Source organism: Metopolophium dirhodum, chromosome 9 (assembly GCF_019925205.1).
Source record: "Metopolophium dirhodum isolate CAU chromosome 9, ASM1992520v1, whole genome shotgun sequence".
Taxonomy (NCBI): Eukaryota; Metazoa; Arthropoda; class Insecta; order Hemiptera; family Aphididae; genus Metopolophium; species Metopolophium dirhodum.
The window spans coordinates 18,015,863-18,031,368 of NC_083568.1; the positions used below are offsets into that span (position 1 = coordinate 18,015,863).

The window sequence follows — 15,506 nt, forward strand, 5'->3', positions numbered from 1 at the left end:
TATATTTTATTCGAATCAACAACACCAATTTTCTACATTACATTATTAGTATTTCTATTGTACGGTGTGAAGAAGAAAACGAATTAAACGCGTGTTTATAATAATCAATATAAAACATTAATAGGTGGTAATATAACTAAATAATTAGATTGTGATTTAAAATGTATTAATTAAATTATGTTTTTAATAAAACAAGTACATAACTGCGATATCATGTTTTATTATTAAAATGTATAGCGCGTTTGCTGTCTGTTGCAGAATGCAAATGAGTTGGGGCCCTTACTTCGGCATCTGATTGTGCTACCCATGATAATTAAAATATATTTATAAACATTTTGATGAGTATTTATTTTTCAGAATATAGAATATAACATTTATATATTATATTTTTCAAGAGTACAACCAGATAATTCAATAATAAATAAATAATAATTTAGACTTTAATTTGTATTACCTACTTAATATGTAATTCACTTCGATGAATTGAATTATCACTGAAATATTTATGCTCGCGGACATTATTTATATATATTTTTGTATAAACGGTCAAATTGTTCGATGAATTAGACATTAGGATAGAAAATAAATGCTTTTTCCTTGTTAACTTAATAAGCTGGTTATCCGGTATGCTAGGTAATGTTATAAGTTTGAAATATATTTTATTTTTTAATCTAATAGAAATATATATAATATGGGGTCTGATCATATTATAGAAAATAATTCTGAGTTAAGCTCTTACCTATATAATATTTTCTATTGACATACCATTTTTTTTTTTTGTAATTTCGGCAATGTCATCGATTTAAAATATTGACAGTTTGTAATTTTGATACAAACAATAATATTTCTACCTATTAGAATAATAAATAAAATAAGTTCCATTTTCAATCTATGCGTTCATAAAGTGAAAAAATATTAATTATTTTTTCAAACCCATTCCATTCACGCAACCTCAATAATGTTATTTTTATTCCCTTTCTCACATATTATACTTATTGTGCTTATTAATGTATATATTGCATATTTCTTAAAAAAATAAAAATAAAAAATCATACCCATAATAATATCTACAAAGTGGGTATGATCTTACTGAAGGTATCTAAAAAAAAAAAATTTAAGTTTAGATATTGTTGAACAGCGTGTGATAAATTCTTATACTAATATACGAACCAAACAAACTCAAACAATAAACGTGATGAATTATATTTTATTTTGCAGACTTTGAAAATCGAAACATTTACATATATTGTTTTGAATCCGTTTAACTGATGGAAAAGTGAAAATTCCATATAGATTAATGAGTTTCCTATAGTACATTCTCTCTTTTAACTCCCAAAAAGGCCTCCCTAAATATACAAGCATTATTGCGCTAAAAAAGGCGTGACGAGAGATTTATGTGCCATTTAATCAGTTTCGCGGAACAGCCATCAATCGAAAACTTTTGTATTGTTTTACTTAGCGACTTAAAAAATGTATCGAAAGTCGTCAGTAGCTAAGTAGTGCCTACGCATTTAGATCAATCGCAGGAAAACGAGTAATTAATGTTATTCGCACGGAATTTTGAACACTTTATTATGCGACCCACTGAGATAAAGTTATTATTATTTCATACAAATGATCGTTATAACTGTTGTAGTCTGTGGGTGTATAACAACTTGCGTATACTATTCTACAGACAAACGACATTGGCTGTTTAATAATTCGTCCCATTCGTAGTTTTTGTGCGGTCGTAATATCGTGTCTTGTGCTACAATATTATGTAGTATCTGTGACCCACCCAACCTAAATCATTAATTGTCTATTTATTAATTAATTTCACGGGCCGGAAGCCCTGCGAGTAAATGATTCATTCAGGTTATTTAACATTGACTGTGATTGCAAAGGCAGACAATGACGCAACAACGTCAACTTTCCAGAAGTCGTGCGTTGTAAACTTTACAGCTGCAATGGGTACCTTGTGGTAACCGTACATGGTAATAATATTATACCAAATATCAAATACTTAACAGTATCGCATAAACCTATATAGTTCGGTTCTGGGAAAAATATGAGGGAACCCTGTGATACCTGTAGCCATCATGTACCTATTAATGCGGACAACATCAACGCGATAATTGAGTGAAATATTTCATGCTTTAATGGTTTATCTTTATTATGACGTGCTGTATTCATCGTACCCATTCATTCGCGGCAGCACTTGGGCATAATGTTATAGTGTTGGAGAGTTTCGCCGGCTGCAGAAAATACGACTTTCGATGTCCAACACTATAATATAGACGTTAATATATGCGACGCTGACCTTTTGGGAAATTATCATGCAAGTATTTATGACACATACGTCGTTGATCGCTCGGTAAACGGAAAAAAGCGTGCACAATATTCGTATAAAAAAAAATTCACGAATCCTCAAAAACGTGAATATCGTCCTCGATTTGTTAATAATTATAATTCAATGTCCGATCACAACCCCGGATTACGTACACCGTTGCGGTGGACAAATCAAAAACGTGCACAATAAACCGTACATTCACATCGTGGTATATAAGGTATCGTGTGTGCAGTGTACATATAGGTACCTAACCTTAACCCAAGACACACATATCATTATCCGACCAAGTCTGCGTCTTCTCCGCGTATGGACATAGTTTTTGTATATATTATCCGCACGCGACGTCTCTACTGTGATTTTTTCGTATCTCTCTTTCTAGTGGTAGTTAGATAGGTACCTATAAAAGCGAAATGGAGTGAGAGGAAGATATAGAAGATAGGATATAGTGGTATACGCGCAGGTAGATTCGACCGTTCAATACTAACTAAATTGTCTTCACTAAAAATCGCAGGAGAAAAAACCCGCATAATACTTTCAAACAGGCAATATATATTATAAATAAGATAGAAAAAAATCCGAATAAAATAAATCCGTTCGGTCAAAAAACGTTCAAACCGCAGGATCAACGGCTTATTTGAGAATATATTATTATTTAAAACCGCGTAGTAGGTGAATAAAAAAGCGAAATCGATCTATATAATATAATGTAGGTACGCCATACATACGCTTTCCCATACGAAACGATTCTATTTAATTTATGAACTTAATTCGACGTATACGGTCGAAATTCGAGACGATTTCGTGTTTGAAAGTGAATTTATTGGTTTCACGGTGATGTTTTTCTCTGACTTTTTCTACTAACACTGTTAGGTATACTGGCAGGAGCGCACTAAAACATCCACGTACCAAACGCACCTCTGAGGATCGGAAATCAATATAGGTGGAAAAAAATTTGGAGAGATCATGTTTCAACATGTCCTCAACAGTTTCTCGGAGTGTAGAAAAAAGCTCCCGTCGACAACCAATCGAAATAATGAGAATAAATGTTGCAAGCATGCGCAATTTTAACCGATCTCCGCCCAAAATCGTCATTCGAAATTGATGATTTATTGTTGGTTTTGATTTTGATATTACAAAACACAACCACCTAACTATAGCGTCGAGGTATTCATCAAAGACCACGGTGAGTCTGAACAGGTCTCTGCAGTATTTTATCAGGTTTTTTTTCTACGTTGAACAATTATTGTTTTAAACAATTATTGATTTTATAAAAGAAAGAAATGTTTTCTTCCGAAAAATCCACCTTACAATCTTAAAACAAAGTACATTGCCCCTGTGTACATTTTTTGTTTTTTTAATAACATTAATTACCTATTCTGTCATATTTTTAAAAATAAATTTGGGTGTCTTATTCAAATGCATTTTAATTAAACTGGATCTCTTTGTACTACTAGTTCTGAAAAAGTTTTATTGTTTTATACAATAACAAAAAAACGAGTTTCCTGGCTTACTTTTTATTCCAAATAAAAATCAATTTAACTTTTAAAACTAACTCTTTTCTTTGTTAAATAATGCAAATAGTTTTGTCTTTTAAAAATCTCTTCAGCCTTATTAAAATGTATATATAAGAACCATGAAACTCACTCAACTCTGAACTCAAATTCGTTTCGTAGGTTTATAGATCATAGGTAATTGTAGCAATTTGCAGGTGCCTCCCTACTTAATGCGATGTATACATAAAAATATTAATACAATTCGTGACGTATATTATATTTAATATAAACTATTAATGCAGAGTATTTAAATTTTTTTATTGATCGTTTTTTTAGCTCTGGTGACATGGGCCATTAGCTTATACATTCTTACATTATACATTAAATATGTTTTTGGGTAACAATTTGGTTACAGTAACAGGGGGGGATTTTGTGACTTATGACTATAATATATTTCTTAAATGTATTTCTCTATTTCGACGGTACCTACTGAGGAATGACATGACTTTTTCTGGTTGACACTCGGGTCCAATTATTTCATATAAGTTCGTTGGTATATTAAGTTTTTCCCTTTCTTCTTCATTTTATCGGAATTCTGTCATCGGGTGTTTTACTGTGAGGGTAACTCCGCATGAGGTGCATTCCGTCGGTGGTTAGTTCTTAATGAGGTTAGGTTCATGTGTGAGGTGGGTGTGGCCGATTCTCAGTCTGTTTATTATTATTTCTGTTTTTCTTGAGGTTTTGTATTGTGGCCAGGGATTTATGCTTTGTTTTATTTCACGTAAGTTGTTGTTTTGGTTTAACCAATGATTTCGCCATATATTTTGTGTGATTATTTTTAATGCAGAGTATGTCACTAAATATAAATTAAACCAGTCGAGTGCCTTATAGTCGACCGACATAATCGCGATGGGTAATATCATATCGAAACGTGAGAAAAACACGTTAGGTATTCCCAATCCACTATTTTTGTAACTTTGTAAGGCCGGGTCACCAAACTATAGCCATCAACTGTCAGCTGACGAATAACACAACAATATATTATGTATAGTATTAATAATAATTTCAATAAATAATACAATAGTTGTAATTTGTAGTGAAAATATTTTAACATTCACTTCTTATTAGACACTTAGCAATTATTATTTTATATACTTCTAACTTTCAAGTATAGAAAAAAAATGTACAAGTAAACGATTCGCATTTGCAATATCGGTAGTACTGAAATATGCTTCTAAAAAACAAACACATAAACAATACATAATATTTTGTAACAAGTAATATTGTTATACTTGTATAGGTACTATAAGAATAATAACCGACATCAAACGTTCACAGTATACGCGCAGGTGCGTTTTTATTATGAAAAAACATATTTCCAGTACTCGTATACACTTGACATCCGTTTTAATATTTCGAAAGCATTTAATGTTTTTATTTATTTTTTGAATGCGAATGAAAATCTATAAATACGTACTCCTTATTATAGTATGCCTACTATTATATGATTACATACAATGGTAACGGTTATGCGAATACAATTGTAGATAACTCGACATTCTAAAAGTAGTTATGTCTACATAATATTATATTGTTACAAAACAACATATATAATATTATGATGATTAAAAAGTTTCATTTGTTTTCGAACATATTATATTAAAACTCTTGAACCCTTAATTCGTTATCGGATGTTTGCGCAATTCATTATTGTACACAACGTCATAATATATTATTACATCGCCGAAAACAATTAAAATAAATATATTAGGTAAGTAGCTAGTTAGGTAGGTATATGAAAATGCCAATTAGTGGCAGTGAGTACAACAGACATCTCATTAAGCTTATTTATTATAATGTATAATTACACTCTTTTTTACATTGTGTTGTATCTTATAATGCGATTTTAAACAATGATGGGCTAAATATAGTTTACTAAAGACAAAAAGTAAAAATTTACCGTTTAATAATTTGAAAAATTATCATAAATCAAATTGTAAAAATATTTTTTTTTTAATATAGGTACATTTTTAGAGTGAAACATGTTGATACATGAAATTACTCAAGTTTAAATTGCATTATAGAATAGTTAATAGACACAGTAAATTAATTATGAAAAAACATTTAAGAAATCGTTTGTCGATGTTCACGGCAGAGTGTGATCTATGAGTAAAGAAAAATCACGAAACAATTGCAAAACAAATGTGTTAGGAAACGATAAACTAAAAAAATCAATTTTTGTCCAAATTATAAAAAATATTAAGTCTATGGACTTAAATTTGGAATATTTTCAAAAGTATTGGGTGGTTTATCCTTTTATGAACAATTTAAAATTATTATAAATATGCCCTATAATAAGGGAACATAATATAATCAGTTTAGCCCACCGACAGCCGTGCACGAGCTAGCTATACGCTACTTATCGTTCTTTGTGATTGAACATTACTTTTAAATGTATAATAAAAATACCCACTATCCTGATCGAAAGCGTGCGAATCAAAGTGAGTATCTCGACACCAGGGGAGCTGAGGATCACCAGAATCCTATAGGAATTCTTTTTGAACTTAATGCGTTTGACGGCGCAACGTTCAGGCAATAATGGTACATAGCTGTGTAGAAAACCACTTTAAGAGTATATTCAATATTGACACATTATTATATTATTACTACATGTATGGCACTCCTCGTGTATTATATTTTTTTTACCCATGACCGTCATTTTCAGCGACTTTAAGGATAATAGTCGAGTTCTTGAGTTGTGCCATATGTGCTGACCATTTAACAGGTCCGTCCCGTACTTTCTCTGAAGTCCGTGATCAAGGTTCTCGCTGAACATATTTTAACCTTAAATGTTCAAGAAATACTGAGTTGTTTTTTTTTTTATAATATTTTGACTGAGATGAATTTTCTGAATAGTATTTTGACCCACGGAAATGGATATATTTTGCAAATCATATAAAAAAGCTTGGCTTAATCGGATATTTGTCACTTAAAATGAGAACCGACATTTTTATTTTTAGGGCTCTTGCAGATTTCAGTACAAAAGATAAAAACAATATTGTTAACAATGTCTCTATTAATCTATTATAAACATAACAATCACGTTGATCAAAGTTTTGTTTTTGGTATATTTCATTCTTTAATATAGAGTATTAGAGTCAAGTTCAATTTAATCATACTTTTAGATTCTGAGAGAAGCGATGAATGTATTGATTTTACAATTATGTGTTTTTTTTCAAATTTTTTTTTTTGTTTTTTTTAATTTTTTTTTTTTGTGTCTGTCATCACCTTTTAGGACAGTAAAAGTGCTTGGATTTTCTTCAACAGTAACTTTTCTGATAGGAAAGTGAATCTAGTTGGTAGTTTGGTGGTCAAAAGTTAACATTTCCCAGTAGTTTTCAAAAGCGACGTGAAAAACAAAAGAAAAATTAAGGAAAAACGGGAATTTTTACGCAAAATCTGTTTTCGAGAAAATCGATTTTGGTTTTTGTTGTAACTCTAAAACAAATTACCGTTGATACATGAAATTTTGACTGAATATTTATATTAGCATTTTCTATACACCATAATATTTTGACTTATTTCGAGCTGTTTACGGACATTTTCAGTTTTTTTTTTCTATGGATGTCAATAAAACTTTATTTGTTGGGTAAAAAAGCTTGAAAATTTAATACAAGGTTCCTACTATATTGTTACTATGATATTTGAAAAACATTAAAAATCCTTAGTCACAGTTTTTATTTATAAGCATTTTAAGTTCTTGACAAAATACGGAAAAATCACGAAAAAAATCAAATTATAATTAGTTGAAAATTCATAAAAATTTTTCTTTTTAAATCTAAGATTTGAAAATGTAATACAAGATTGTCCTTAAGTTTATTTACTTTTATCAAAAAAAAAAAAATGTCTACAAGAAAGTCAAATTAAATTTTATGAGCGTTTGAAATTCATATTTTTACAACATTAGATATTCACTCGATCTCATGTAACGATTTTCTTATTTTGTTGTAATTAAAAAACGTATAACAGTAGATACTTGAAAATGTCACTGAATGTTTATATATTAGCATTTTCTATACACGATAAAATTTTGAAAATAATTTGACTCTTTTTGAGCTGTTTACGGACATTGTCGGTTTTCAATTTTTTTTCTCTAAAAATCAATAAAATTTTATTTGTTTGGTAAAAAATCGTGAAAATTTAATATAAGACTCCTCCTAATATACCGTTCTAATAGCACTTGAAAAATATTAAAAATACATAGGTACAATTTTTTTTTTATAAGCATTTAAAGTTCAAATTTTAACAAAATTTATCAAATTTATAATTTAATAATTATTTTTTAGTTAAAAATGTATAAAATGTTCAACTTTTATAGCTAAGGATTGAAAATTGAAAACAAAGCTCCGCGTAAATAGGTTATTTATAAATTACTTTATTCACAGTAATATCATCAAATATACTTGGTAATATCTTAGGCTGACTGACCGTTTTCGCTCAGAATCGTTTTTCTTTACAATGATATTATATCATAAAATTCAAATTTAACACCATCCATTACAGTGACCCACTTTTAACCTACTGTACAGCAGAGCGACATCCACTTACCCACCTTTTTTTCTATTTGTTTTAAGGAAACAATTTATGTCAGTAAACTAGTAAGATTATTATACATAATTTTACAGTTTATGCACTGAACTATTATATACAGACAGTAGGTATATAATTATTGTAAAAAACGAAACTTGAGTAAATAAATATTAAATTAAATTTTTTCATATTTTTAAGTAAATAAATGATAAAGGTAAGACGAAATATTTCGAATGCATGACTTTGAATTTAATTTGGGTTTTTGTTACTGTTTAAAGGACTAATGTCACAAATGACTTAATATTACACCTATTATTAAAAAAATGTACACGCAAGCGCAAAACGTATTTTTTTTTTTATTTGTAACTTCCTTTTTTGTTTTAATAGAATATAAATTATTTAAATTATTTAAGCAATTTTGATTTCTTTTATGTTTTATTTATCATATTTTTAACACAGTCCACCTATAATTCTACAATGTTCCGTGTAATTTAGTATGTTTTTTTTCTAACTGTGGTGTCGTTATACTATTAAAAAATATGATAAATACTACATGCAAAAATGATAACTGTGGCTCACTCTTGGTAAGTGAATTTTTAAGATAAAAAAAAAACTTTACAAGTCAAAGTTGCTTAAAAAAATTTAAATAATTCAAATTCGAACTCAAAAAGGAGTTACAATTTAAAAAAAAATTTGTTTTGTCCTGCCTGGACATTTTTTCCAAAAATATGTGTAATATTAAGTCCTTTTATGCAGTGAAAAAAACCCAAATGAAATTCAAGGTCATGCGCTCCAAATATTTTGTTACCTTTGTCGTTGAATACACAGTATATTATAGAGGATGTAGTACCTTTTATGAAATTTTAAATTTATATACTGCAAACTCGAAATATATATAATGTAAAACAAAGGTTCTTTTGTGCTAGACTGTCAGATATTTTAATTTGAAACGGTTAGATACACATTATTTTTCATAAGAATATATTAATGATTCATTTATAGCAACTTGCAATACAATGGTATACATTTTTGATCTTATATTCTTATTCAAGTACAAATTATTACAATAAAGACATCTTGGAGATTATATTTAAAATAAACCGAGTCTGAATGATTCTATACCTAAATGTGAAGTTTTTATTACTACACATTTCTAGCATACAATTGTGAACATTTTTATTAAATTGGCTTGTGTATAAACATAAATATATATCATGGTTTAAACATATACCCACCATGATGAAAGGAATATTGAATCACCACTAAACTGTTTTTCATATAAATTATTTAAATGTTAAAATTAATTGAATGTTCATCATTATTATTTATTTCTTAGCCAAAGTTGATAAAAATATATATTATATTATATATACCTAATTAATAATAAATAGCATTTTATATAATCACAAGTTACTGTAACTATGCAATTTATTAATTTGTTCATAACCTCTGATGTTTTATGATATATTTTGTTAGTAAATTATAAAAAATTGAAATTCATAAATCTTGACTGTTCATACATTTTTTATTGTTTTAGCGCAAAACATGGTTTTCTGAACTGTGTCTATACTACAAGTAAAATCAAGTGTGGTATAGAAGAAGCTATTTTTATAAGAAAAATTGCTGATACATTATCTGAAAATAAATTTGTGTCATCAGCGTGTCGACATATTGAATTGGGACATTGTAACATAGCTCAACAAACAGCGTACAGTGTATTCACAATAATGTTTAATATATTTATAGTTACATGGTATTACAAAATATAATGTAAAAATATCTTGTGACAAAAATTATTTTATATTTTTTATTGTAAACAATAAGTAAACATATGTTGTATTGTTAATACTAACTAGTAACTAGTATAATATATAGGATACACAAGGAACGTAAGTTATCAATAAATTATTATTTTTAAGACACTAAGGTTTGTCCTTTACACATTTTATGTTTGTAGCTATTAATTAATAAAAAATAATTGAAGAAAGCCAAATAATTTAAATAAAGTAGTTAGTATTTTTAATTGTGTAGATACTATTTATTGCAACTAACTACATTTGTCGAGCCAGGACTAAATTAATTTTTCCTGATAACTGCTTATTGTGTATCCTTTATACCACAGTTCATGATGTATATCAATCATAATAATATAATGAGATCATATATAAACAGTGATTATTATGCAAATTATAAAAAATGTAATCAAATTAATTTTTTTTATATACATAATATTTATGTAATATAACATGTTCTCAATTTAATACTTTACGTTGATTTTTTAGTAGTAGTTGGCAATAATTGATCAGAACTATGTTTAGAGCTTTGTTTTTCAATGCCGATCAATAAACCGGCCAGTCCATACATAAGGGATAAAAATAATGCAAGTGATTGAACAATTACATAATGAGATATTGACATCCCTATATCCAGCCAACTGCCAGTATTTTTTATTAGAAATAAAAAATGAAGACCCATTATGTTGGACATGGCTAGCATTAGAACAAACACATTGATTGGTGGTATCTAAAATTAAAATATTTATCTTAAATAATTGATCATTTATCTCTAACAAAAAAAAAAGAAAACCAACCTTTAATTTTATACTGGTGAGGTAGAATGTACAACAAGTCAACAAAATAGGAGCAAGTATTTTGAACAGAACCAACCCCATAATAATAAATGGTGAAAATACTGAGACAAAACACCGTCCAATTGATGGATCAAATGAGTTAATAGATGCAATATTTCCAGTGCCGAAAAAAGATCCAAAGCTAAATAACAACTATAAAAGCTTGTCCAATTAGTTTTTACATATTAACTGTACTGGTAAATACTAATATGATCTTTGCTTACGAAAAAAAATGCATGTCTCCATTGAGTCCATAAGGTTTGACTAGAGACTTCAGATTTAATCACAATTTTTCTCCAACATGCTAATGTTATTACTAGAACAAGCATGAATAATACTTCAAAGTTTAATGATAGTTGAATATAAGGAATACCAATTGATAAAAGAACTGTTGTTTTGTTTGATAAGAGATTTGAGGTTTTTCTGATTAAAAACATTGACAAAACTAAAAAAAAGTACAAACATTTTTAATATTATGAAGAGTAATTTTCATAAATATTAAGTATAATAAAATAGTATATTACTTGATATTGTCCAAGCAACGATTTGGTTTACTGATGATAACCCTTGTTTATTTTCCATACTACTTGATACATTCACAACATTTACAATACCTATGAATAAGAATAATACTTGTAAAAATGTAGTAATCTTACGCACTCCATTTTGGTTTGTGTAGTGCATTACTCCGGCCAATAACAAAATAATTGCACCTAAAACACTGGTTTATACATTTTCTATTAAATAACATTCTAAAGGATATATACATTTTAAGTATTTACACGTAAATTATATTTGCATGACCATCAATAATAATTACTGTGGGGAAAGAAGCAAATAATGCAGAAGAACCAAATACTAAAACTATTTGAGAGGGTGAAAATCCTTTTTCTATCGAACAGCAAGTCATCCAAAAGCATAGTATAGATAAGGCTAAAGTTAGTACGCGACGTTCAAAAAATGTCCACACCTATGATTAAAGAAATAATTGTTAGTTGTAAGTTTACCTACTTTTAAGACTATTTCAAATTTACCAATAGTTCAATACCAATCAAATAGAATAATATTTCAAACAATTCTAGTCCTTTAACATGTATTATCATTTGCTTTATACGTGATAAATTAAATATCTGTAAAATCTTAGTAATACATATGCACCACAGTATTAATGGCATAAATGTGTACACATAAAACTGCATTGGAAGGGATTGGGCTATAATAGAATCAGTTATTTTAAAATTAAAACCAATTAATTCAACACATAGGTATTCAAGAGAATATTTACCACTAATAACAACTGAAGAACACACAGCAACTGTTAAAAATGTTCCATTGATTAATAACTTATGGAGTCTATTAATTTTTCGACACTTTTTAATAGGATTGGATTCAAGTATGAGTAGAGTAATCCAACCAAGACTAATAAATGTTATACAAAAAAGAAGTGGTAATTTGTAATATGTATTATAGTAATGAATTCCTTGTAAACTTAAATTTATCCACTCATAACATAGTTTCACCTATAAAACAATTAATCTTTAATAACATTAATCATTATCAATATTGTAATATTATTGGTAAAAAATTACACATTCGTCAGTTTTTGAGAGTTTAATCAATTTTGTAATATCTTGAAGATATTTATCCTGAACACTAGTACTGAGTGATTCATAAGGTGAATAAAATAATTTAAACAATTGCTGTTCAATTTTTACACGTGCTGTTGAAAAAGCAGCATTTAATTGTAGTGCATTAGCCAGAAGATATTTGGCTCGATCTTTAGCATCAGTGTTAAATAAATTTAAAGGTAAAATACCCTAAAAATAATTATAACTGATTATAAATTGTTATTTAAATTTTTAAATGAATACATACAACTGAATGTACAGGTATAGGTATACCAATTAGAGTAGCCATAAGTGGTGCAACATCAGCTTGATTAATATTCACTGGCAAGGAGTTTGAATGTTTTTTGGCATATGATAGTCCAGCACCCCAGGTAACTATAGGTACTTCAGTTTCGCTAACTGAGCCATCTCCATGAGAACCTATAAATATAATTATAGTTTAAAGATTAAATAGCTCCTAGGACACATCAGTGTTCAAAAATCTTACCCCAATCCGTCATACCGTGGTCAGATGTAAAAACATATGCTGTACGGTTATCGTTATAGTAAGATTCTAGTAACTGTTCTATTTCTTTAATACCTTTTTCAATATAAATTAAGTTTTCTAAATATTCTCTAAACATAACATAGTTTTTGAACTTTAAGGAATATAAACAGGAATAATAATAAAAATATATCTTAAGAACTTACTTTGAATGTGGTTTGTCAATATGTCCAGAAACATCTGTACCCAAAAGATGTAAAAATAATACTAATTTTTTTTTCATCAACCTCTTTTGAATCATTTCATCATTTTTTGATTCATCAAAGAACAATTTAACTTTGTTAATTACCCATTCCGACAAAAATACACTAGAACCATTTTTGCCACTAAAATCTTGTAGATCAGAATCATAGGTATAGGCGTGTACATTTCCCGCAATCGCTCCTATAAAATAACATACAAACAAAATTTAAGTTATTAATAATGTAGAAAAATTATGATATTATAATTACCTTTTTTGAACATTGAAACAATATCTGGACTACCCCAAGAAATGGTTGTATCACTTTTATTAAATACTGAATCAAATTCAACAATATTATCTTTCCATCCCTATAAAATATATTTTAATATAAAATATTTTTAACAAGAAGTATATTTGTAATACCATAAAAGATAAAAGATTTTATATCTTTTATTGATGAGTACCAAATAAATATTATAGGTAAATTATAAATTATTGGCGTACAAAACTTGGTATAATATTTGATAATTGTTAAGTTATAACATAAATAATTTTGTAAGTAATTTTTCCTAATGCAAGTATCAACGGCAGTAACTTCTTACTGATTGACAGTAGTTTAGCACAATTACTAATTATATTTATTTTTTCTGTTAGACGTATTACATATCAAAATTTTTTGAAAATAATATCAATGCAAATGGTATAGGTACAGGGTATAACTGTAACAGGAAGACAAATTAAATAACTTTTGTAATAATCAATAATTTTTGTTTTTACTGACTTTTGTGTTACACTTATAATATTATTTTTTATTTTTTAATACTGAAAATATAAATTTTAAATTTAATTAAAATTTATTTTGGTAAATAAAAATAGCCAATTAATAAATTTGGTTATTAGAAAACTTTTGATTGTAAAAACATTTATCTAAGACAGGTGATTTATTTTTTTTAAAGTAAAACTTATTAATTTTAAAAGTAATAACTTTTTAAAAAAAATTTTAACAAGTACTTATTTAAAAATTCTCATAAAATATTTAAAACATGTTTTTACCGGTCGTTACATCAGATTTAAAAATTCTTATTTTCAGTATCAAAAATTGAAATAAATAATGTTATACATGTGGCAAAAATGTCAATAAAATATATATAAAAGAAAAATTTTAAAAATATTGGTTAGAGCAAAAGATGTTTCATTTGTCAGGTCTTCCTGTTACACTCTGTATTTGTGAGTATCAAAGTAGATATAAGATCTTCAATAACGATATTTAACAATTTCATAATAGGTACTTTAAAAATAGCTGATGGATCTTCATAAAATCCAGCTATAAGAGCTATATGACCAGGACGTGACTCAGTTGGCACTCGAGTACGGCATATACCATGTGTAGCACTGGTTTTCAATAAATGTCTGAAAAATATTAAATAATAATAATATTAATGAAATAAAAACAATGTTAGTAAATTTGTTATTGGTTGGTACTTGAAATATAGGCTATTTCCATTGGCATAGTTGTAAAAAGTATCTGCACGTAATCCATCCCCAACAAATAGTACTAGACGATCAGCCGGTGGTTCGTAATCGACATGCTGGTCTGGTATACCACTAATGATTGGCGATTTGAAATAAATATCAAAAATAGAAAGTAATAATATCAACTGAGCAAATAATCCCAGTATTAAAATTTTCAAATTAACCATAATTTTTTCCTTTTTAAAATAATTTAACACAATGTAATATGTAAAGTATCTGCATAAAATATATTAAAAATGTAATCTATACTGTGCAAGTATATCCATCAGAATTCACAGATACATTTAAAATAATTTAATAGTAATGATTAATAATGTTATCATGTCAAAATCTATATTAAATACACATTACACACCACAACAATAAATTACAGTCACTCAGTCCTCAATTCTGAATGTTTTAAATAATAAATATTAATTCAAAATTGTAAATACCTAATAAACAAATAATATATTTATTATTATTTATATTATCTACGATTAGGTACGATACGGTCTTACGATAAGGTTTTTAGATTTATTATTTTGTAAGCTGATAAATGATAATCACGATTTACGATAACATACGCAGGTTAAA

General features: G+C 27.7%; 2 protein-coding genes across 2 annotated transcripts in view; one reads left to right on the forward strand and one right to left on the reverse strand.

Annotated features, from left to right (window-relative positions):
* Positions 1-10,673, forward strand: part of LOC132952621 (uncharacterized) — an 80,190-nt gene extending 69,517 nt beyond the window's left edge. The window contains exon 5 of the mRNA XM_061024955.1: positions 9,950-10,673. Coding sequence (XP_060880938.1) covers positions 9,950-10,181 — 232 coding nt within the window. The 3' untranslated portion in view covers positions 10,182-10,673. The remainder of the gene's footprint in view (positions 1-9,949) is intronic.
* LOC132952620 (GPI ethanolamine phosphate transferase 1) lies at positions 10,655-15,403 on the reverse strand. Its single transcript, XM_061024954.1, has 14 exons — positions 14,880-15,403; positions 14,687-14,807; positions 13,666-13,765; positions 13,360-13,597; positions 13,157-13,284; positions 12,917-13,089; positions 12,631-12,858; positions 12,327-12,561; positions 12,076-12,254; positions 11,824-12,011; positions 11,566-11,762; positions 11,266-11,486; positions 11,003-11,194; positions 10,655-10,935 (listed from the first exon to the last, which is right to left on the reverse strand). The coding sequence occupies exons 1-14, from the start codon at positions 15,095-15,097 to the stop codon at positions 10,678-10,680; spliced, it is 2,676 nt and encodes an 891-aa protein (XP_060880937.1). The 5' UTR covers positions 15,098-15,403; the 3' UTR covers positions 10,655-10,677.
* Positions 15,404-15,506: the final 103 nt, after the last annotated feature.

Bases quoted from the DNA above. Each gene is read 5' to 3' on its own strand.
- LOC132952620 (XM_061024954.1), bottom strand. From the start codon at position 15,097: ATGGTTAATTTGAAAATTTTAATACTGGGATTATTTGCTCAGTTGATA. The intron at 13,285-13,359 runs GTAAGTTCTTAA...TGTTATGTTTAG, and splicing joins ATTGACAAACCACATTCAAA to AGAATATTTAGAAAACTTAA. The intron at 12,012-12,075 runs GTAAATTTGAAA...CTTTAATCATAG, and splicing joins TGATTGGTATTGAACTATTG to GTGTGGACATTTTTTGAACG.